This window comes from Pseudopodoces humilis, chromosome 14 (assembly GCF_049639895.1).
Source record: "Pseudopodoces humilis isolate 2021_Gansu_Grassland_sample_001 chromosome 14, ASM4963989v1, whole genome shotgun sequence".
NCBI lineage: Eukaryota > Metazoa > Chordata > Aves > Passeriformes > Paridae > Pseudopodoces > Pseudopodoces humilis.
This window is the reverse complement of record NC_142213.1, coordinates 4,745,363-4,760,334: the sequence shown is the minus strand read 5'-3', so window position 1 is coordinate 4,760,334 and position 14,972 is coordinate 4,745,363. Positions and strand designations below refer to the sequence as shown.

Here is a 14,972-nt window from a genome sequence, read left to right as displayed (position 1 = left end):
CTAATCTGCTGCTATTCAGCAGAATTTTCCTTCTACTAAAAAATTTTAAAAAAATTAAAATAAGGAAAACAGAATGTCATTTTGTTTGCTAGCATGAGAAAGTACTCTACAAATAGTGTTTCCAGGTGTTTCTGGTAAAACTGGAGGGATTTTGCTGGAAAGTTAAAATTCCCTTCGCTCTGTCTTCCTCCTGTCCATGTATGACTTTTATGGCACTTCAATATAGAAAATCCTCACCATTATGGCCAGAGCTGCCATTTTTCCTTTCTGCTTCCCTCTTCTTCACTTTCCCACATGAAACACCCATGAGCTTCTCACATGCAATTCAACACAAATTACATCAAATTTCTCTCTCAAATACACTCTTTCAGAAAGAACAATGGGAATAATGCTCCTATAGACAAATGACATTGCAATAAAGTGTCTTCAAAGTCTATAGACATAAGGTTTATTTCGGCCAAGCTCACTCTAGGAAACAAGAAAAAAACCCACATTTACTATTTCACCCTTACCCCTTTCTCTGTCAGATAAATCATCAGTATTACTACACCAGTGTTTTTCAGCTTCAAGATCAAATTGGCAACATGAACTCTCTGTCAAACAAAAGGAAGAAAACTCATGGGAATCAATGGGCACTCTCATATCACACTACTAGTGGGCAATTAGCAAAGAGAAACAGAAGGAAGACCATGATCAGACTTTCACTGGGTAAACAAAGCTGATCTGTAAAATAGATTTATAAATAAATGTAGTTGGAAGTATCAATAGGAACTGTATGTGCCATTTGGTCTTTCATTCACTAAGCACATTGATCTTTGCAAACATAATTCTGACTAATGAGCTGTGTTAAGTGGCTCTTGGTTTCTTATTTTGTTGATGTGTGAAAGATTGGGACTCACAGAAGCTGATTAAAGAAACAAAAGCTTCAGTGCTTCTGCACTCAGCTATCAGCTTCTCAACCTAATCTCTGGAACAATTCTCTATTTATTTATTTACTTAAAGACTACAAATCCTATTTAAGAGCTTGCCTGAAGTAGGCTGTGTCATCTCAAATGGAAGAAGTATCATGGATGCAGAGTTCCCAGACAGGGGAGTTCACTACAAAGTATTCTTTGAAAATACTCTGAAAAGTACCAATAAAGGCTGCACTGCTTCCAACCATTCAAGTATTAATTCAAACAGTGCATCATTTACTTGTTCTAAGACACAAACAGCATGTCAAGATGCAGAAACAATTGTCTTAGCTTTGCTTGGAACTTTCACTGAAAATATCTGTGGCTTAATTTTACCAGTTTAATTGGTCCATCCAGGTATTGAAAAATAACTAAAATTATCCTATCTAATTCATCCTTCAAAACAGCTCACAAAATACCATTTTCTTCCAAAAACAGGGGCAGGTACCAATTTCAAGATTAAGTATCAAAAATGGTTCTTACAACAAACCATGTAATTCACTGTAGAATAGGCACCTTTATTCCAAAAGATTTCTAGATACTTTGTATATTTGGCTCAATAAAATTTATTTTTTAAAAAAGTCTTTTGCTGTTAGGCAGAATTGAGTCATTGTTTAAAAGTAAGGTGAATCCAGCATAAACACAGAGGAGCTCCATCACTGGACAAACCAGTGTATGTTTTGATATCAAATCCTCTCAATTCTGACACTTGTTCTGGGCTTTCAGCAGTTTGATGGCAAATAAACACCTTTTATAGGCTAACAAGGCAACCTGGTAACACAATACACATTGACTTGCCTGAGAAAGTTACAATTTTCTTTCACTTCAGTGACAGCTTTGCTTCAATCTCAACAGTCATAACTTGACTTTACTTTTGTACCATAGAAAATGGAAGAACTTTAGCTTGCATTTTTGGCAGCACTCCTCTTCAAAAATCACTCAGCACACACTGATTGTACTTCAACAAAAATCAAGGGGAAGCTTTGTAAATCCCTGGAAATGTTCCATTCTGAATTTCTAAAGCCACTTGCTTTGGGTATGATGAACAAATTGTCTTACAACAGTCTACACTGTACATATGGTTGGCAGGGAGGATTTGTAATCTTCTCAGCTAAAGACAGTAGTTTCATCCTTCTCACTCCAATAAAAATACTAGAGCTCCAATTATTCCTTGAAAGGCAATTTCCAATTTCAAGCCACATCTGTTTAAAATTTCTTTTTCCTAATCCATTTAAGAAGTGTTATCACAACACTACAAAAAGCGGTGAAAAAAGTAATTTAGTGCTTTGCAATGAAAAACAAAAAAAAAAAACCTACAAAACCCAAGATATGAAAGAGAAACTGCTAAACACAAGGAAAAAAATGCAACTCAGTACAAAGTAGGGAACACAGCTGACCTGAACATATAGTACCTCATGCACACCAATTTCTCATTACTTAAGTCATAAAATTGCCAGAACAAAGACTTGCCACAGTAGTTTTCTTTTAGAGGTCAAAAATTAAGTTAGGTTGTGAGCAATGCATTGTATTTATTTTTTCACACTGTTTGCCTTATTGGGAATGAATATGCATTAGATGCATTTATTTTGTCACCATTTCACAAACCACAGGCTGGACATTGGTGATGAAACACAAGTATTCTTTCAGCTTCCAAGTGAATGTCCCAGTGGAGCTGCAGCTGTCCAGCCACTGCACAGCTCACTTCTCTGAGGCTTTGCGAGCATTTATTATCCTCTGTCGCTTCTCCCAGTTTCTGCGCCTGTTTTCTTCATACTGGAAGTCAGACAAGGAAATTAATAGATCAGCTGTTATCATTAAACAGATATGTCAAATTTAATATTGTAGAGAGCATTTTTTACCCAGGAACAGAAACAATATATTTGACTGATGTGTTAGAAATACAGCTCTTGTTAATATCTAGGTATAGGTTCATTTTTACTTTGAAATTAACATTTTTGCTTTGAAATACATGTTTCTAAGTTTGGGGTTATTAAGCAAAAGAGTATTAGAACATTCTAATAAAGAATATTCAGTTAATCTTAAGGAGGAACTTAATTATACAGTGATCTAACATACAGCAGCTACACTTCACACATGAACTAGGAAGAAAAAGTTGCACTGGTGCTATTCTAGAGCACAGGTCAGGCTCTTTTCTTTTTACAAGACACTGATTAATGTGCATCTGCCTTCTGAAACATGAATTTGTCATCACAGGCTTGGTCTATTTTTGATCCTGGTCATTAATTATATGCACAGATAAAGCAGGGTACCAAGATGAAAGGAACAAAGGCAAATTCGGATTGAATGAGGGTAAGGCATGAGGGGATTTTTATTGGTTTAAACAAGAATCCCAACAGAGGCACGACTCCAGCATTAAATCGAGAAAACCTTCACAGTTAAGATGCATGAATAAGACCACCGTGCTTTCAAATATGCCCCTGCACTAGCAAAAGCTTTAAGAGCCTTTCTTTCATTGCAAACAAAAAAGAAACATTTTCATGGCTCAAATAAATGAAAAATTAAAAATCAATGCATCATTTGATATGTATTTCATGAGAAGCAAATTATTCTTGTCCTTACGTAAGAGCATATATTTGTTCAATATTTCAGCAATTGGTATCAAGAATAAAACCCAAGTAAGCCACAAATATTCAATTCTCTATGTAATGTAATAAACTAGTAAAGAAATTGATTTTGAAAAGGATTTGCAGATTTTCATCCACTATACTGATTGGTCTGTAACTGAAATAATGACCTGAAACATTACTTAACATTTACAGAATGCTTAACTTTTTCCCTTGCCAATATTTAATTTTTCAATAACGCATCCATGTTTTTATGTAGAATGAGAACAACGGATCTTTAAAAGCTACATCTGTACCTATTCAATATTTGTGAACAACCTTTCAGGAGCTTCCTAATAATGGCATATCAATATAAGTACATTTTAAGAAGGCAGACAAATATAATCATCAAGAACTCCTTTAATGTAAAGGCTTCAATGGAAGAAAAAATAAGAATAATGAGATTATGTGGAAAGAAATTTTTTAGTATGGTGAAATTTATGTAAAAATTGGAAAGTACAGTTTCAACTTAAAAAGTGTGTGAAATTTTCATTTATATGTTCTGTCATGTAAGCACACCATAAATATAAAGAATACTCTTCTGAAAATGTGCCCATTAAAACAGTTAATCCACTTAAACTCCCACAGTCTTCACTCTTTCATATCTGCAGATATTTTCATATCTTTTCATATATTAAATTCTGTGCAAATACCACTACTAAAAAATATTAAGAAAAAAGTCAGAAGCAATCTGAGAAGTGTTAGTTCCTATCTGAAATATTTGTTTCATTAAAATGTGTTTGCCTATTTTTGTATATCAAAAAATACACCCCGCCATTTGTTAATGCCAGATTTTATTTGACAAATTTGTTTTAAAAAGTTTAGATTTGGTGTCAAGTGCCCAAAGCAGAATGTACTTACACTTATTGATTTGTACTACTTAGTAAAAAGCAAGTCTTGTTCTCTCCCATTTTTTATTAAGCATCTAATACACAATATTTATAATTTACTGCTTACCTCTTTTTTTAAGCACTTCCTCATCTCACGGTCAATATCATTGCAATGGCCAAAAAACTTCAAAACATTGTGCTGATGAGTTAAGGAGAAAAAAAAATTAAAATTCAAAGGTTTCTTCCTCTGAAACTCTAAATTTATTTAAATTCATTTGTATTTTTCAACATATCCTGGTCTTCTTTTCCTTTCCCTTTCTTGTGAAAAGTGGTGTTTGGTAACTTTTTTCCCCACACAGGCAGAGGTTTGAACTACTCCTGAAGCTCACTTGAGCCACCCCTGCCTTGCTGAAAGTTGAAGGTACTCACCATGTACAACCAAACTAAAGGAGGACACCTAAGCTGAAGTTATTGTTTAAATATAGAACATACATTTTATTGATCTAGAAGTCAGTCCCAACTCTCACTCACAGTAGGTTAAATAATGTACAAAAAATAAATATTCTGAACTCCAGGTTGTGATACAGAAACAATGCCTTCCCTGCATTAGTTTTCATCATTTCTTTGTGACCTAGAGAGGCAAAGGATTCACTGCTCCATTATCCCAGCTACCTGAAGAATGTGGTGTTAGTCCAGAAGATGCAGGCACTAGGCTTAATTGACTGGAACATTAGAACCAGTATAACAAAATCTCCCTGGATCTTGAGGTTAATAAGTAAGATGCATTTACCATTTTTATGGCACAGCTCAACTGTGGGCCTTCTGTACATTTAAGTGTTCTGTAGTTTCAAAAAAACGGCAGGCTTTGTCCTCATGAGGGCTCTCCACAGCTAACATGATGGTATTCACCGTAAAAATCTGTCCTCTTAGCCAGGATTTCTTAAAGCAATTCCTTACTACCAGGCATTAAACCACTCTCAGAATGTGTGGTTGTAGGAGGACTTTTTCAGGGGGATGCTTGTGCCATGCCACAGAATCTCATGGCAGAACCTGCCAGCAGAACATCCAAGTCATTTAGAAGACCTGAAGGAGGTGGCTCTTAGTAGATACAACACATTTGCAACTACACAATGAATGGTGACAGCTTGCCTATCTTGCAGACAGCTAATGAATTTGAATTAAAAAGACCAAGAAGAACAAAACAGATGCAAATGAAGTCCCTTCCATATTTCAGAGGGAAACTTATGTGCATTTCCACAGCTGACCAGCAACTGGGTGGATTCATACAAGCGATAGAGGAACACCTTTAAGAATTCAAACAAGGAACAAGATCTTGGCCAACAGAACACAACTGAAGTAAGAGTGGGTTAATAAAGTTTATGACAAACACTTAACCATAGCAGTGCTATAATTAGCTTGTTTATACCTCTGCAGTTTATAAAGGGCATCAGATGACTCTGAAGCAGTTACACAGAGTAAGTGGTCACTTTACTGCTCACTGATCTTGCTTTTACAACATTTTCATTCCAGCTAATACAGATTTAATTTTGTATTCTACTTGCATACCTGCATGTTAAATTTCAAGGTGAACACTCAAGCTAAATCCACTCTGAGCAGTGCATACAGTGGGTTTAATCTATATTTATTTAGCCAGATTCCTAAAATGTCAATTTCTTGGCTGATATTATAAGGGAAACAAAGAATGAGTTTCTCAAAAATTTTTGATAAACAAAAAATATATTACACCTATTACAGTGTTACAACTGCAAGACAATACACATTTCTTTGAGCTGCTACCTATGAAAGTTTGTCTATTTATAGTACATACTTGGCACCAGAGTGAAGTTATTAAAAAAAAAAAAAAGTGACATCAAATAGGAATCCCATTAACCTCTCCTCACTAGATACAAAACTTGATATACAGGGCATGTTCTAGATTAGGGATAAAGTAAATCAAATTGGCTGTTGTTAAAATGGACACCCAATTAAAAAAATAATGCTTTTCAACCCTCAGGAATGATGATTTAAATAGTAGATGAAGGTTCTTGGGACATTTTGGCATTATAACAGCAAGTAGTCACCAATAACTCATTAAGATCACTGACTTCAGATTTCAGTAAGTTCAATTTAAAAAGAATATTTCAGTACATTCCCCTTGAATTTCAAATGAAAAAGTATTGCTCCCTTCCAACTAAGTGTGACAAAGTCATCCTCAACCTTTCTGTTCTGAGACTGCCAGCACAAACATCCTCTCCCAGCTGAGCACAAGACTGACAAAAGTAATTCCTCTTCCTGTAAAGATGAGCTTCAAACAAAACCAAGAGAATATAATTCTGTGCATGACTATTATTGCTGCTCCCTGTCCCTTCATAAGTTAGACTGACAATAGATCCCTTTGAATCATTTGCTGCCAAGGAGTTCAAGTGCACCTTTTAGTTCCAGCTCTCAAGGCAGTCTAATGAGCTACATCACAGAAGTCCATGATACTTCTATCTTGACATTAATTTAAAACAAAAATAACCAAACCACAAACAAAAAGCCAGCCAACCATTCATTACTTGCAAGCAGTAAATCAATACTGCTGCATTCCTACTCAAATCACAGAAAGCCCCCCTATGTGTGCAGGACAAATCTGGAAGTATTTTCTTTTCTAATTGGATTTATTTTCACAATTATGAAAAAACAGTTACAACACTTTCACTTTATATTGCTTACAGTCTGCCTATTATCCTAACTGATAGTCATTTGGCAATCCCTTTGATACTATAGCAGTTAATGTACATGTAGTTCTCACTTAATTCTAGCTACTGAACATTTACCTACATTACAACATTAAAGTTGTTGCAAAAAAATCAACTAAAAAATGAAAGGACAAAAGTTTCTACAATCTCTCAAACTACCTAAATGCATTTTTAGGCAAACTAAAATTTCTGAACTCTGAAGAAAAGTGTAACTCCTACATTTAATTCAACTTTTAGTTTAAAAGCTTGGAGATGTTCTGTACAGGAACAGTGGAATGGGACGTAACACCTATGACATGGTAGCAACAGACTGCACTGTGTTTATGTTTCAAGATACTGCACTCCAAGTGTCAGCAAAAACAAATTACATGTTGCTGAAGAAAACCAGCACAATATACTCCCTGCAAATCAATTTTAATATTAAAACTCTGCTCCCTTCATTGCTGTAATTTAGAAATCATAACAAAGGGTGGTGAAAATGTTTTTTAATGTGTTACTTTGGCTACACTAAAATCTTGCAAAAATGTTGTTCCCCCTCTTTCAGATAAAATGTTTTCTCTCATATTTTGTAAATTATCAGCCTTGTTTCTCACCCTGTAATGGCTTTTGAAAGGAAAAAATTACAATTCTGTTCAAAACAGTAAAGCTAACATTTGTATTGTCTTAGAATCTAACTGCAATGGAAAAAAAGTATCAGCATCACAACTAAGCATGGAGGTGAAAATATGAAAATATTGTAGATTGCATGTAGCGGTGTAAATCAGAGTTTTCACATTCATAGTGAATATTTAAATATATTTTTATCTCAGTAGAAACTATGAAATTTAACTTTTTAATGCACTAATACAGCAAAATTATCTCTGCAGAACATCTATGTAGAATATACTGGGAAAATAATTAACAACATTGCAATGATGCTGCAGAAAGCTTTCAATGCAGGGGGTAAATCTTCCACATCTAGAGATGCAGAAGATGTAGGCAAAGCAAATTTTTAAAAAGGCTTTTAAACAAGTGATGACGATTCCATAATCTTGAAGCAATGAAGAGCCTGGAGAAGCCTGAAGACAATTTAGCATTTTACATCCTTGTATAGGTGCCTATTAAGAAGACGGAAGTCAATCAGTAATTCCCAATTAGCTTTCCAAGCACTGAACATCAGGCATGTGGCTGTTGGGATCCCCATTAACACATCTGCTTATAACCACACTGAAGCATCTGCCCCAGGGACAGCTGGATGTGGAAATGTCATAGGCATACAAAAAGAGGGCATTTAAAGCTGATTTTATTATTGTTTTTTTGAGGGGTACACAGTATTAAGAGGTGCAGAAGTTATTTCAGTCCTTCAAATAGGTGTCTAAGTGTTAAGCTGTGGCACAGAAAATTTTAAGGTATGCTGGATTTTCTAAATAAATCACTGGCATGATTTTATATGCAGTCATCAAAAAGCTCTTCAGTGAAAACACACCAGCTGTATTTCATGGCTGTTCTGCCTAGAGGAGGGTTTTCTCTCCATGATCATATAATATCATCACTAATTTATCTGACACTCATTTCCCCAACCCACCCACTCTTTTCTCTGCTCAACACTTCTTACCTCCTTGTGACACTTCTTGAGCAGACTGATAATTAGGTTACACTCTTCAGTGTGCAGATGAGGAGACAGGTCTGGATGCATCTTTAGTTAAGGATGATTTTAGTAGCACAAGGACAAGAATCTGAGAAAATTTCCACCTGCCAACATTAAAATAGTGTCACTAGCAAGTCTGATTGTACATGTAAGATATTATCACAGTGTTATTTTAACAATATTTGAGATTAAAATGCAGCTTAATGCGTATCATTTATATTACATAGTTACAGTCATTAAACCCAGCACACGTCTGATGTTTTACACACCCCAAATGTTAACAGTCAACTAGAAGTTTATCATCTTGGCTATCACAGACATAAGCACACAACTGAGATTTTAATTTTCAGGGACTCTCTAGCACCATTAATCTTTCATAAACTCAAAATTGTCTTTTTACCTTCCTACTTCAATTTTCTGCTTTCTTACTTTAAAGAGTGTATGTGATTTTCTTTCTACCTTTTACAAAGATTACAACAGGAAGCACAATGCTATTCCATTACAGAACTCTGAGAACTGGCATCTTTTTTAGCTATCTATACACTTTTTAAAAAATCCTAATCCAGACATTGGTGGTGCTTTAAAAACCGGTACTTAATCACTTCATCAAAACAATAATTATATTTATTTTAAATCAGTAAGAATTTAAATGCCCCTTCTTGCAACTCCATGTTGTTGCCTTTTGCTCTTTCACTGTGCTCCTTTGAAAAGCAATGGGATTGGTCTTCTACATAAATCCCCCACTCCATCAGACAGTGCAAAGAAGCACTTAGGTTTCCCTCATGTTTTCTCTCTGGAACACTAAAGGGGAACACCCTTTCCTGCAGGGTTCCGTGGCGGGGGAGAGAGTTCTTTAGTTGAAATGGACTGAAAGCATCATATGACAGGCTGAAGGAAGATGACATCTTTGTTCAGGAAGATCACCAGGAAGGGGAGGAGAAAAGTCCAGTTCATACCAGAACAAATGGGCTTATCTTCCTAAATTTTATTTTTATGGCCCATATTGCCACTGAATTAGAGAGATTTGTTTGTTTACTTAGCATTTTGTCATTTCCTCTTCTCCAAAGGGATCACCTTTCCAGTTGCAATACATCAGGCAAACACCACTACAACTTGTACTAAGCAGTCATCACTGTCTTAATACTCCTGATAGATAGACTGGGCAAATACAAGTAGGCAACGACCAGATTTTAGAACTGCAAAATCCCAAAATTCAGCTGCAGTGCTGACAGTTATAATCTCCACTGCTCTTCCTAGAATGCTCAAGGAATATATTCAGCTTAAAGAGACACATACACTCATATATCCAGTACTTCCCATCATGTGTTCAGCTTAACAAGAATTAGATTCCCATACGCAAACTTAATTCAAAAATACAAACATTTAAAAGCCACTTGAGAACCATGAGAATATGTTTCACATAGTGTTATGGTGATTTTTTTCTAAAAACCTTCCCCCATACTATCTGGAAGTCTAATATTACACTACACTTACTCAGCACAGAAGTTGTTGGAAACTGTACAAGTTGCTTAAGCATTATTTTAAACAAATTAACAAATGAACCTTTAGAAATATGACAGCAGGAGCATGACTGTAACAGCAAAGTGATTAAGAACCCTGCTGTGTTATTGCCACCAGCTTTTGATTGCATGCCACACAAAGTCAATATGTTTTAAATTTATCAGTAGAGCTTTTTTGATAGCTCTGGAGTTAGCATTCCCCTGAGAGGGTGACCTGCTCAATGACTGTGTGTTACTTTAACATGTGTGAACCCAGATGATTATTAAAGCTCTTCATCATTCAGCCTCTGCCTGCTCTTACTAAAACTGTCATCTGAGCTGGCAGTCTCAGGAGAAAGCAACAGCAGTGTCCTAATGAAACAGGGAATGCACATCAGCACAGGCCAGGAAGTCAAACAGAACATTTCAAGGAAAGATTCATTATTTCTACACTAAGAACAGTAATCACTGCCATTGTTTGCAAAAGTATTCTCAGATCATAGATGAAAGCCACCAATGGCATAAACAGAGGTGATGGTGCACTTCATTAGTTAACAGCCTTCTAACAACTTCAAGGGATTTTCTAATGGTGCCTCTTGTAGAATAGATGATACAAATCAAAGGTCTTAACTGTCACACCAGTTCATAGATCTGTACTCCTGAAATTTTCAAGTAACATTCAATATTAGAGTGTTTCAAGTTCTAGCACTGAGCTCTTGTAGGATGTGATGGACTAAGTAACAAAACATCTTTCTGTGCTTCTCTGGAGGCTTTAAGCACTTCTGAAGTTATGATGGAGCAGTGCTGCCAGTGCTCAATATTAAACTGATGCTTAGAAATGTCAGACTAGACACTGGTCTATAAATGAGCAGGGAAAGCTGAAATCTTTTGGCTGGAGGGGAATGACTCTGACAAACAAAAGTTTCAAGAGAAACAACAATGTGTATTGAAGAAAGGACATTGGTTTCCTTAGTTTCTTTTTAATAACATTTTAATGAAAAATAAGAATTGCAAGTTGCCCTCTTACCAGAATTTAAGTCCAAATGGACATAATTTTATATAGGTGGTAGCTCACAGGGACTTGATCTATAAAAGAATACTGGGAAAACAAAACAAAACAAAATCACAGGAAAAATTTGTGAATAAGCAATATAAATTGCTCTGAGGAAACTACTAACAGAAATGTGGGGTAAAGAAAGCCAAGATAAACACACAATTTCTGTACAAGAAATACTGGAAATGAAGTAAAAGAACAATATTTAGAACATACAGGAATTGCTTTAGAACTGCAAAATGCTAAGCAAATGTTAGTATCTGAAGTGAATGTTTGGAAAGAAGTAAAGAAATTATCTCTTTACATAATGGCAGTGACATATTTCACTGGTTTGCACAGAAATGTTCTGCCCTTTAATGTGTTTGATATGAGATTCAGTACCATTTTTTCTTTCTTGATAAAAATTACATTACATAGGTATCCAATGATTTGTTGAAATACCTTAAAAATACAAATTTTCATAAACTATTAGTCTCTGAACACAGAAGACATGGATAAAGATAATTAATCTTTCAACTTCCTAAACCAGTTTCTAGATCTATGCTATTCTCCTGGGGAAAAAAATAATTAAGGAATTGTCTCATTCCAGTATCATATCCTGCCTGGTTTCTCCTTAAGTAGGGAAAATACAGGATATTCTAGCTGTATGGTTTCCTACATAAACCAGAATTTTTCTAAAAAATCAAAAGCCTAAAGCTGGAAATTCTCTGATAATGATACTGAACTTCCAATACTAATATTTCTGTTTAGAAAAATAATTACCTAATTCCTTGTGTAAGCAATCTTGGCACACTATGCATCTAAATTTTTTTAACAGCAATCAAAATATAAATTATCAAAACACAATACTCATCCCTAATCTGAAAATTGATCAATACGTGTGTTCAGTACATTAAGTATTTCACATAAATTGCGAAAGGAACCTACATGTACCACAGAATTAAAATAAAACTGCAGACACCCAGGAAGTGGCAGAAACCAATGGGTGACTCAAAAGAGCAGGGAAGAACACTGTGGGCATTTCATGTTTGAGACCAAAATTTAGTAGGATAAAATGCTCATTTCTCTCCACGTGCCAATTTTCCATTTGAAAAGAACACAATCACAATTTTTTCAACCTTCAATGGTAAAAAAACCCCAAACCACATGAATTCACACACTGTTCAGAAAAACGAACTCTTAAAGCAAAATGCAAATGCTTGTTTAGTAACCCTGATGATGAAAAATTGCACCTAAGCACCTCCATTACTAATGAAGAAGCTCTTTAGCAGGAGCACAGAACTCTGCTTTGCACAGCGCCACAGAACACAACCATTTGCTGCAAATACTCGAGGCCCACAAGGCGGCAGCAGGACCGTGCAAACCACAACAGAGAATCACAGCAGGGAGGGGAACAACCCCACGATTCCTCTGAAGTCACTCTACTCTCCACGTTTAACATTTATTTTTGCAGTTAATGTCACTGTCTAACTTGAGCAATACAAAATTTGGAGTTTCATATTCTCAGTTACACGGTACTGTTCTGTTTGGTGTTTGGAAAAAAAGTATTTACAATTTCAACAACTTTTTGTTTACTCAAAACCTATTTTCTCTAAGATTGTACAAATTTTTAGCATAAAAAATTCAGCTCCACACCTAACAGGCTGGTGTCTACCTCAAGCTATCATTCATGCCACTTCAGCAGAACTGCATGCCTAGTGCACTTTCCTACACAAAGAATTTTGGCAATAGTTTTGAATACTCAGTGATCAGTGAAATGAGAAATCACAGCTGATGCACACCATTTCAAAATCCAAGGGCACTCAAAACTCAGGGCTCTCTTTCTACCTTTCAGTAATATCATTAACAGCTTCCAAACCAGGATATTAAAGTGTCACTGTATGCTGCTGTCCTTAATGCTGTGGTTAGGCACATTGAGAATGACCCAAAACTTACCAGAATCTCCAAGAAATTTTAAAATCCACTTTAGTAAACCAAACTTAGCTAAATCTTACAAAATTTACTCATGACCTCTTGAATTTCGGTCTCTAAAAATATGCACTGGTTTTCCAACATCACTTATTAGAATGGGGGAAAATAATTTAGAAACCTATCTATGAAGACTAGAAAGGAAATGCAAAAAGGGTCAATTATGTCTACTTTGAGATCTTTTTAATTATATAGAATGCATTTACTTTCCCTGAACCTAAAGAATCATTTTTAATGTTGATAAATAAGATTCATATGGATTTTTTTTACATGAGCACTTTCTGCCAACAATTCAACCTCCCTCATAGCAGTAGAATGAGCTCACCTGCTTTTAGTACCTGATGAAACTACATCATACCAATACATACCATATACACTTCATACTTAGCAAAACAAATTAGGAAGGTGTTAATCCTACGAAATAGAGCAGGTGGAACACCAACTTGAATACTAATTTTTACAATTTTATTTATGGTTGAAATAGGTGATCGAGTAAAGTAGAAGATACTTTCACTTCTTGGCAATGATTTAAGGGCATATTCATACAAGAAATATCAGTAGAGTTTTGCAAGATTAGTGGGATGTTTTTATTATAACATACAGTCAGTACCACTGCACAGTACAACATTGTATCTAGATATCTATCACAGTATATAGATTACTAAAGCTGTCTCTTCCTGTTACGCCTTTGCAGAATATACAGGTAAGAAAGACAAAATCCAGACACCATATAACTAAAGCACTGTCTAGTGGAAGGTGCCCCTACCTATGGCAGGGGGTTGGAACATGATCTTTGAGGTCCCTTCCAACGCAACTCACTCTACAATTACATAAGAACAAGGTGCTGTCACCAAATTCCTGTTTTGGCAGCTGCTCTTGTACTTCAGCTGCATCCACTCAGGCTTCATTCCATCTCATCTCCATTTCATTAATTTTCCAAAGAAGAACTCTATGAACCTATCAGAATCTTCTTTCTTACTGTAAAACAACTTTCCCCCCTTCAAAAAGTAAGGGAGCAAGCCGATCACATTTCCATGTTAGAAAAGACAGGCTCTGGCCCCTCAGGCAGCCCGATCCCATGACGAAAGGCAGGTAGCACTCGGCAGAAAGTAAACACTGTTTAGTAGCACGGTTCTGCCATGGGGTGCGGGGCTGGGGCAGCTGCTGTTACCAGGTTAAGGCAAGGGGGGTCCCACTGAACCAGCCCGCGCTGTCCGCAGGTCCTCACTGCTCCCGGGAGGCCTTAAAGAACGATGGGACACACACAGACACAGGAAAAGCAGCTTACGGCAGACACAACGGAGAGACCCTTGATCCCGCTCAAACCTGCCCTTCTAAAGCTCTCCGGGAGCTCCGGACGACGTTGCGCGTGAGCGCAGGGTCCCAGAAGGTGGACCCGAGCTCGGCTCGGCACGGCCCCCCAAAACCAGGCGGCTAGAAGGGAAAGCGGCAGGAGGAGTGGAGGGTTTCTCTATACACCCTCTTTTCCCTGAATTTTTCCCTTTCCCGTTGGCTCTGCCCGAAGCCGCCCCTCACTCACCCCGCTGCGGGGCAGGCGCAGTGACTCGGCCGGCCTCGGCCGGAAGCCGCCTCAGAGCGAAAAGCGCGCACGGCGCCGGCGCCGGGGCGGGGCGGGCGGGGCTGCAGGCGGGGGGCCCTGTGATTGGATAGCCGGG

General features: G+C 36.7%; 1 protein-coding gene across 5 annotated transcripts; it reads right to left on the bottom strand.

Moving 5' to 3' along the window:
- Window positions 1-421: 421 nt before the first annotated feature.
- CMC2 (C-X9-C motif containing 2) lies at window positions 422-14,904 on the bottom strand. Of its 5 annotated transcripts, none has more exons than XM_014257160.2 (5): window positions 14,837-14,886; window positions 11,302-11,373; window positions 8,743-8,879; window positions 4,535-4,606; window positions 422-2,726 (listed from the first exon to the last, which is right to left on the bottom strand). In XM_014257160.2, exons 3-5 carry the CDS (start codon window positions 8,821-8,823, stop codon window positions 2,652-2,654), a joined length of 228 nt encoding a protein of 75 aa, XP_014112635.1. In that variant the 5' UTR covers window positions 8,824-8,879; window positions 11,302-11,373; window positions 14,837-14,886; the 3' UTR covers window positions 422-2,651. The 5 variants fall into 5 exon arrangements, with proteins under 5 accessions (XP_014112635.1, XP_087918540.1, XP_005528244.1 ...); XM_088062414.1 differs by lacking the exon at window positions 14,837-14,886 and adding an exon at window positions 14,585-14,826; XM_005528187.3 differs by lacking the exon at window positions 11,302-11,373 and having other exon boundaries at window positions 14,837-14,904.
- Between the last annotated feature and the right edge of the window lie 68 nt (window positions 14,905-14,972).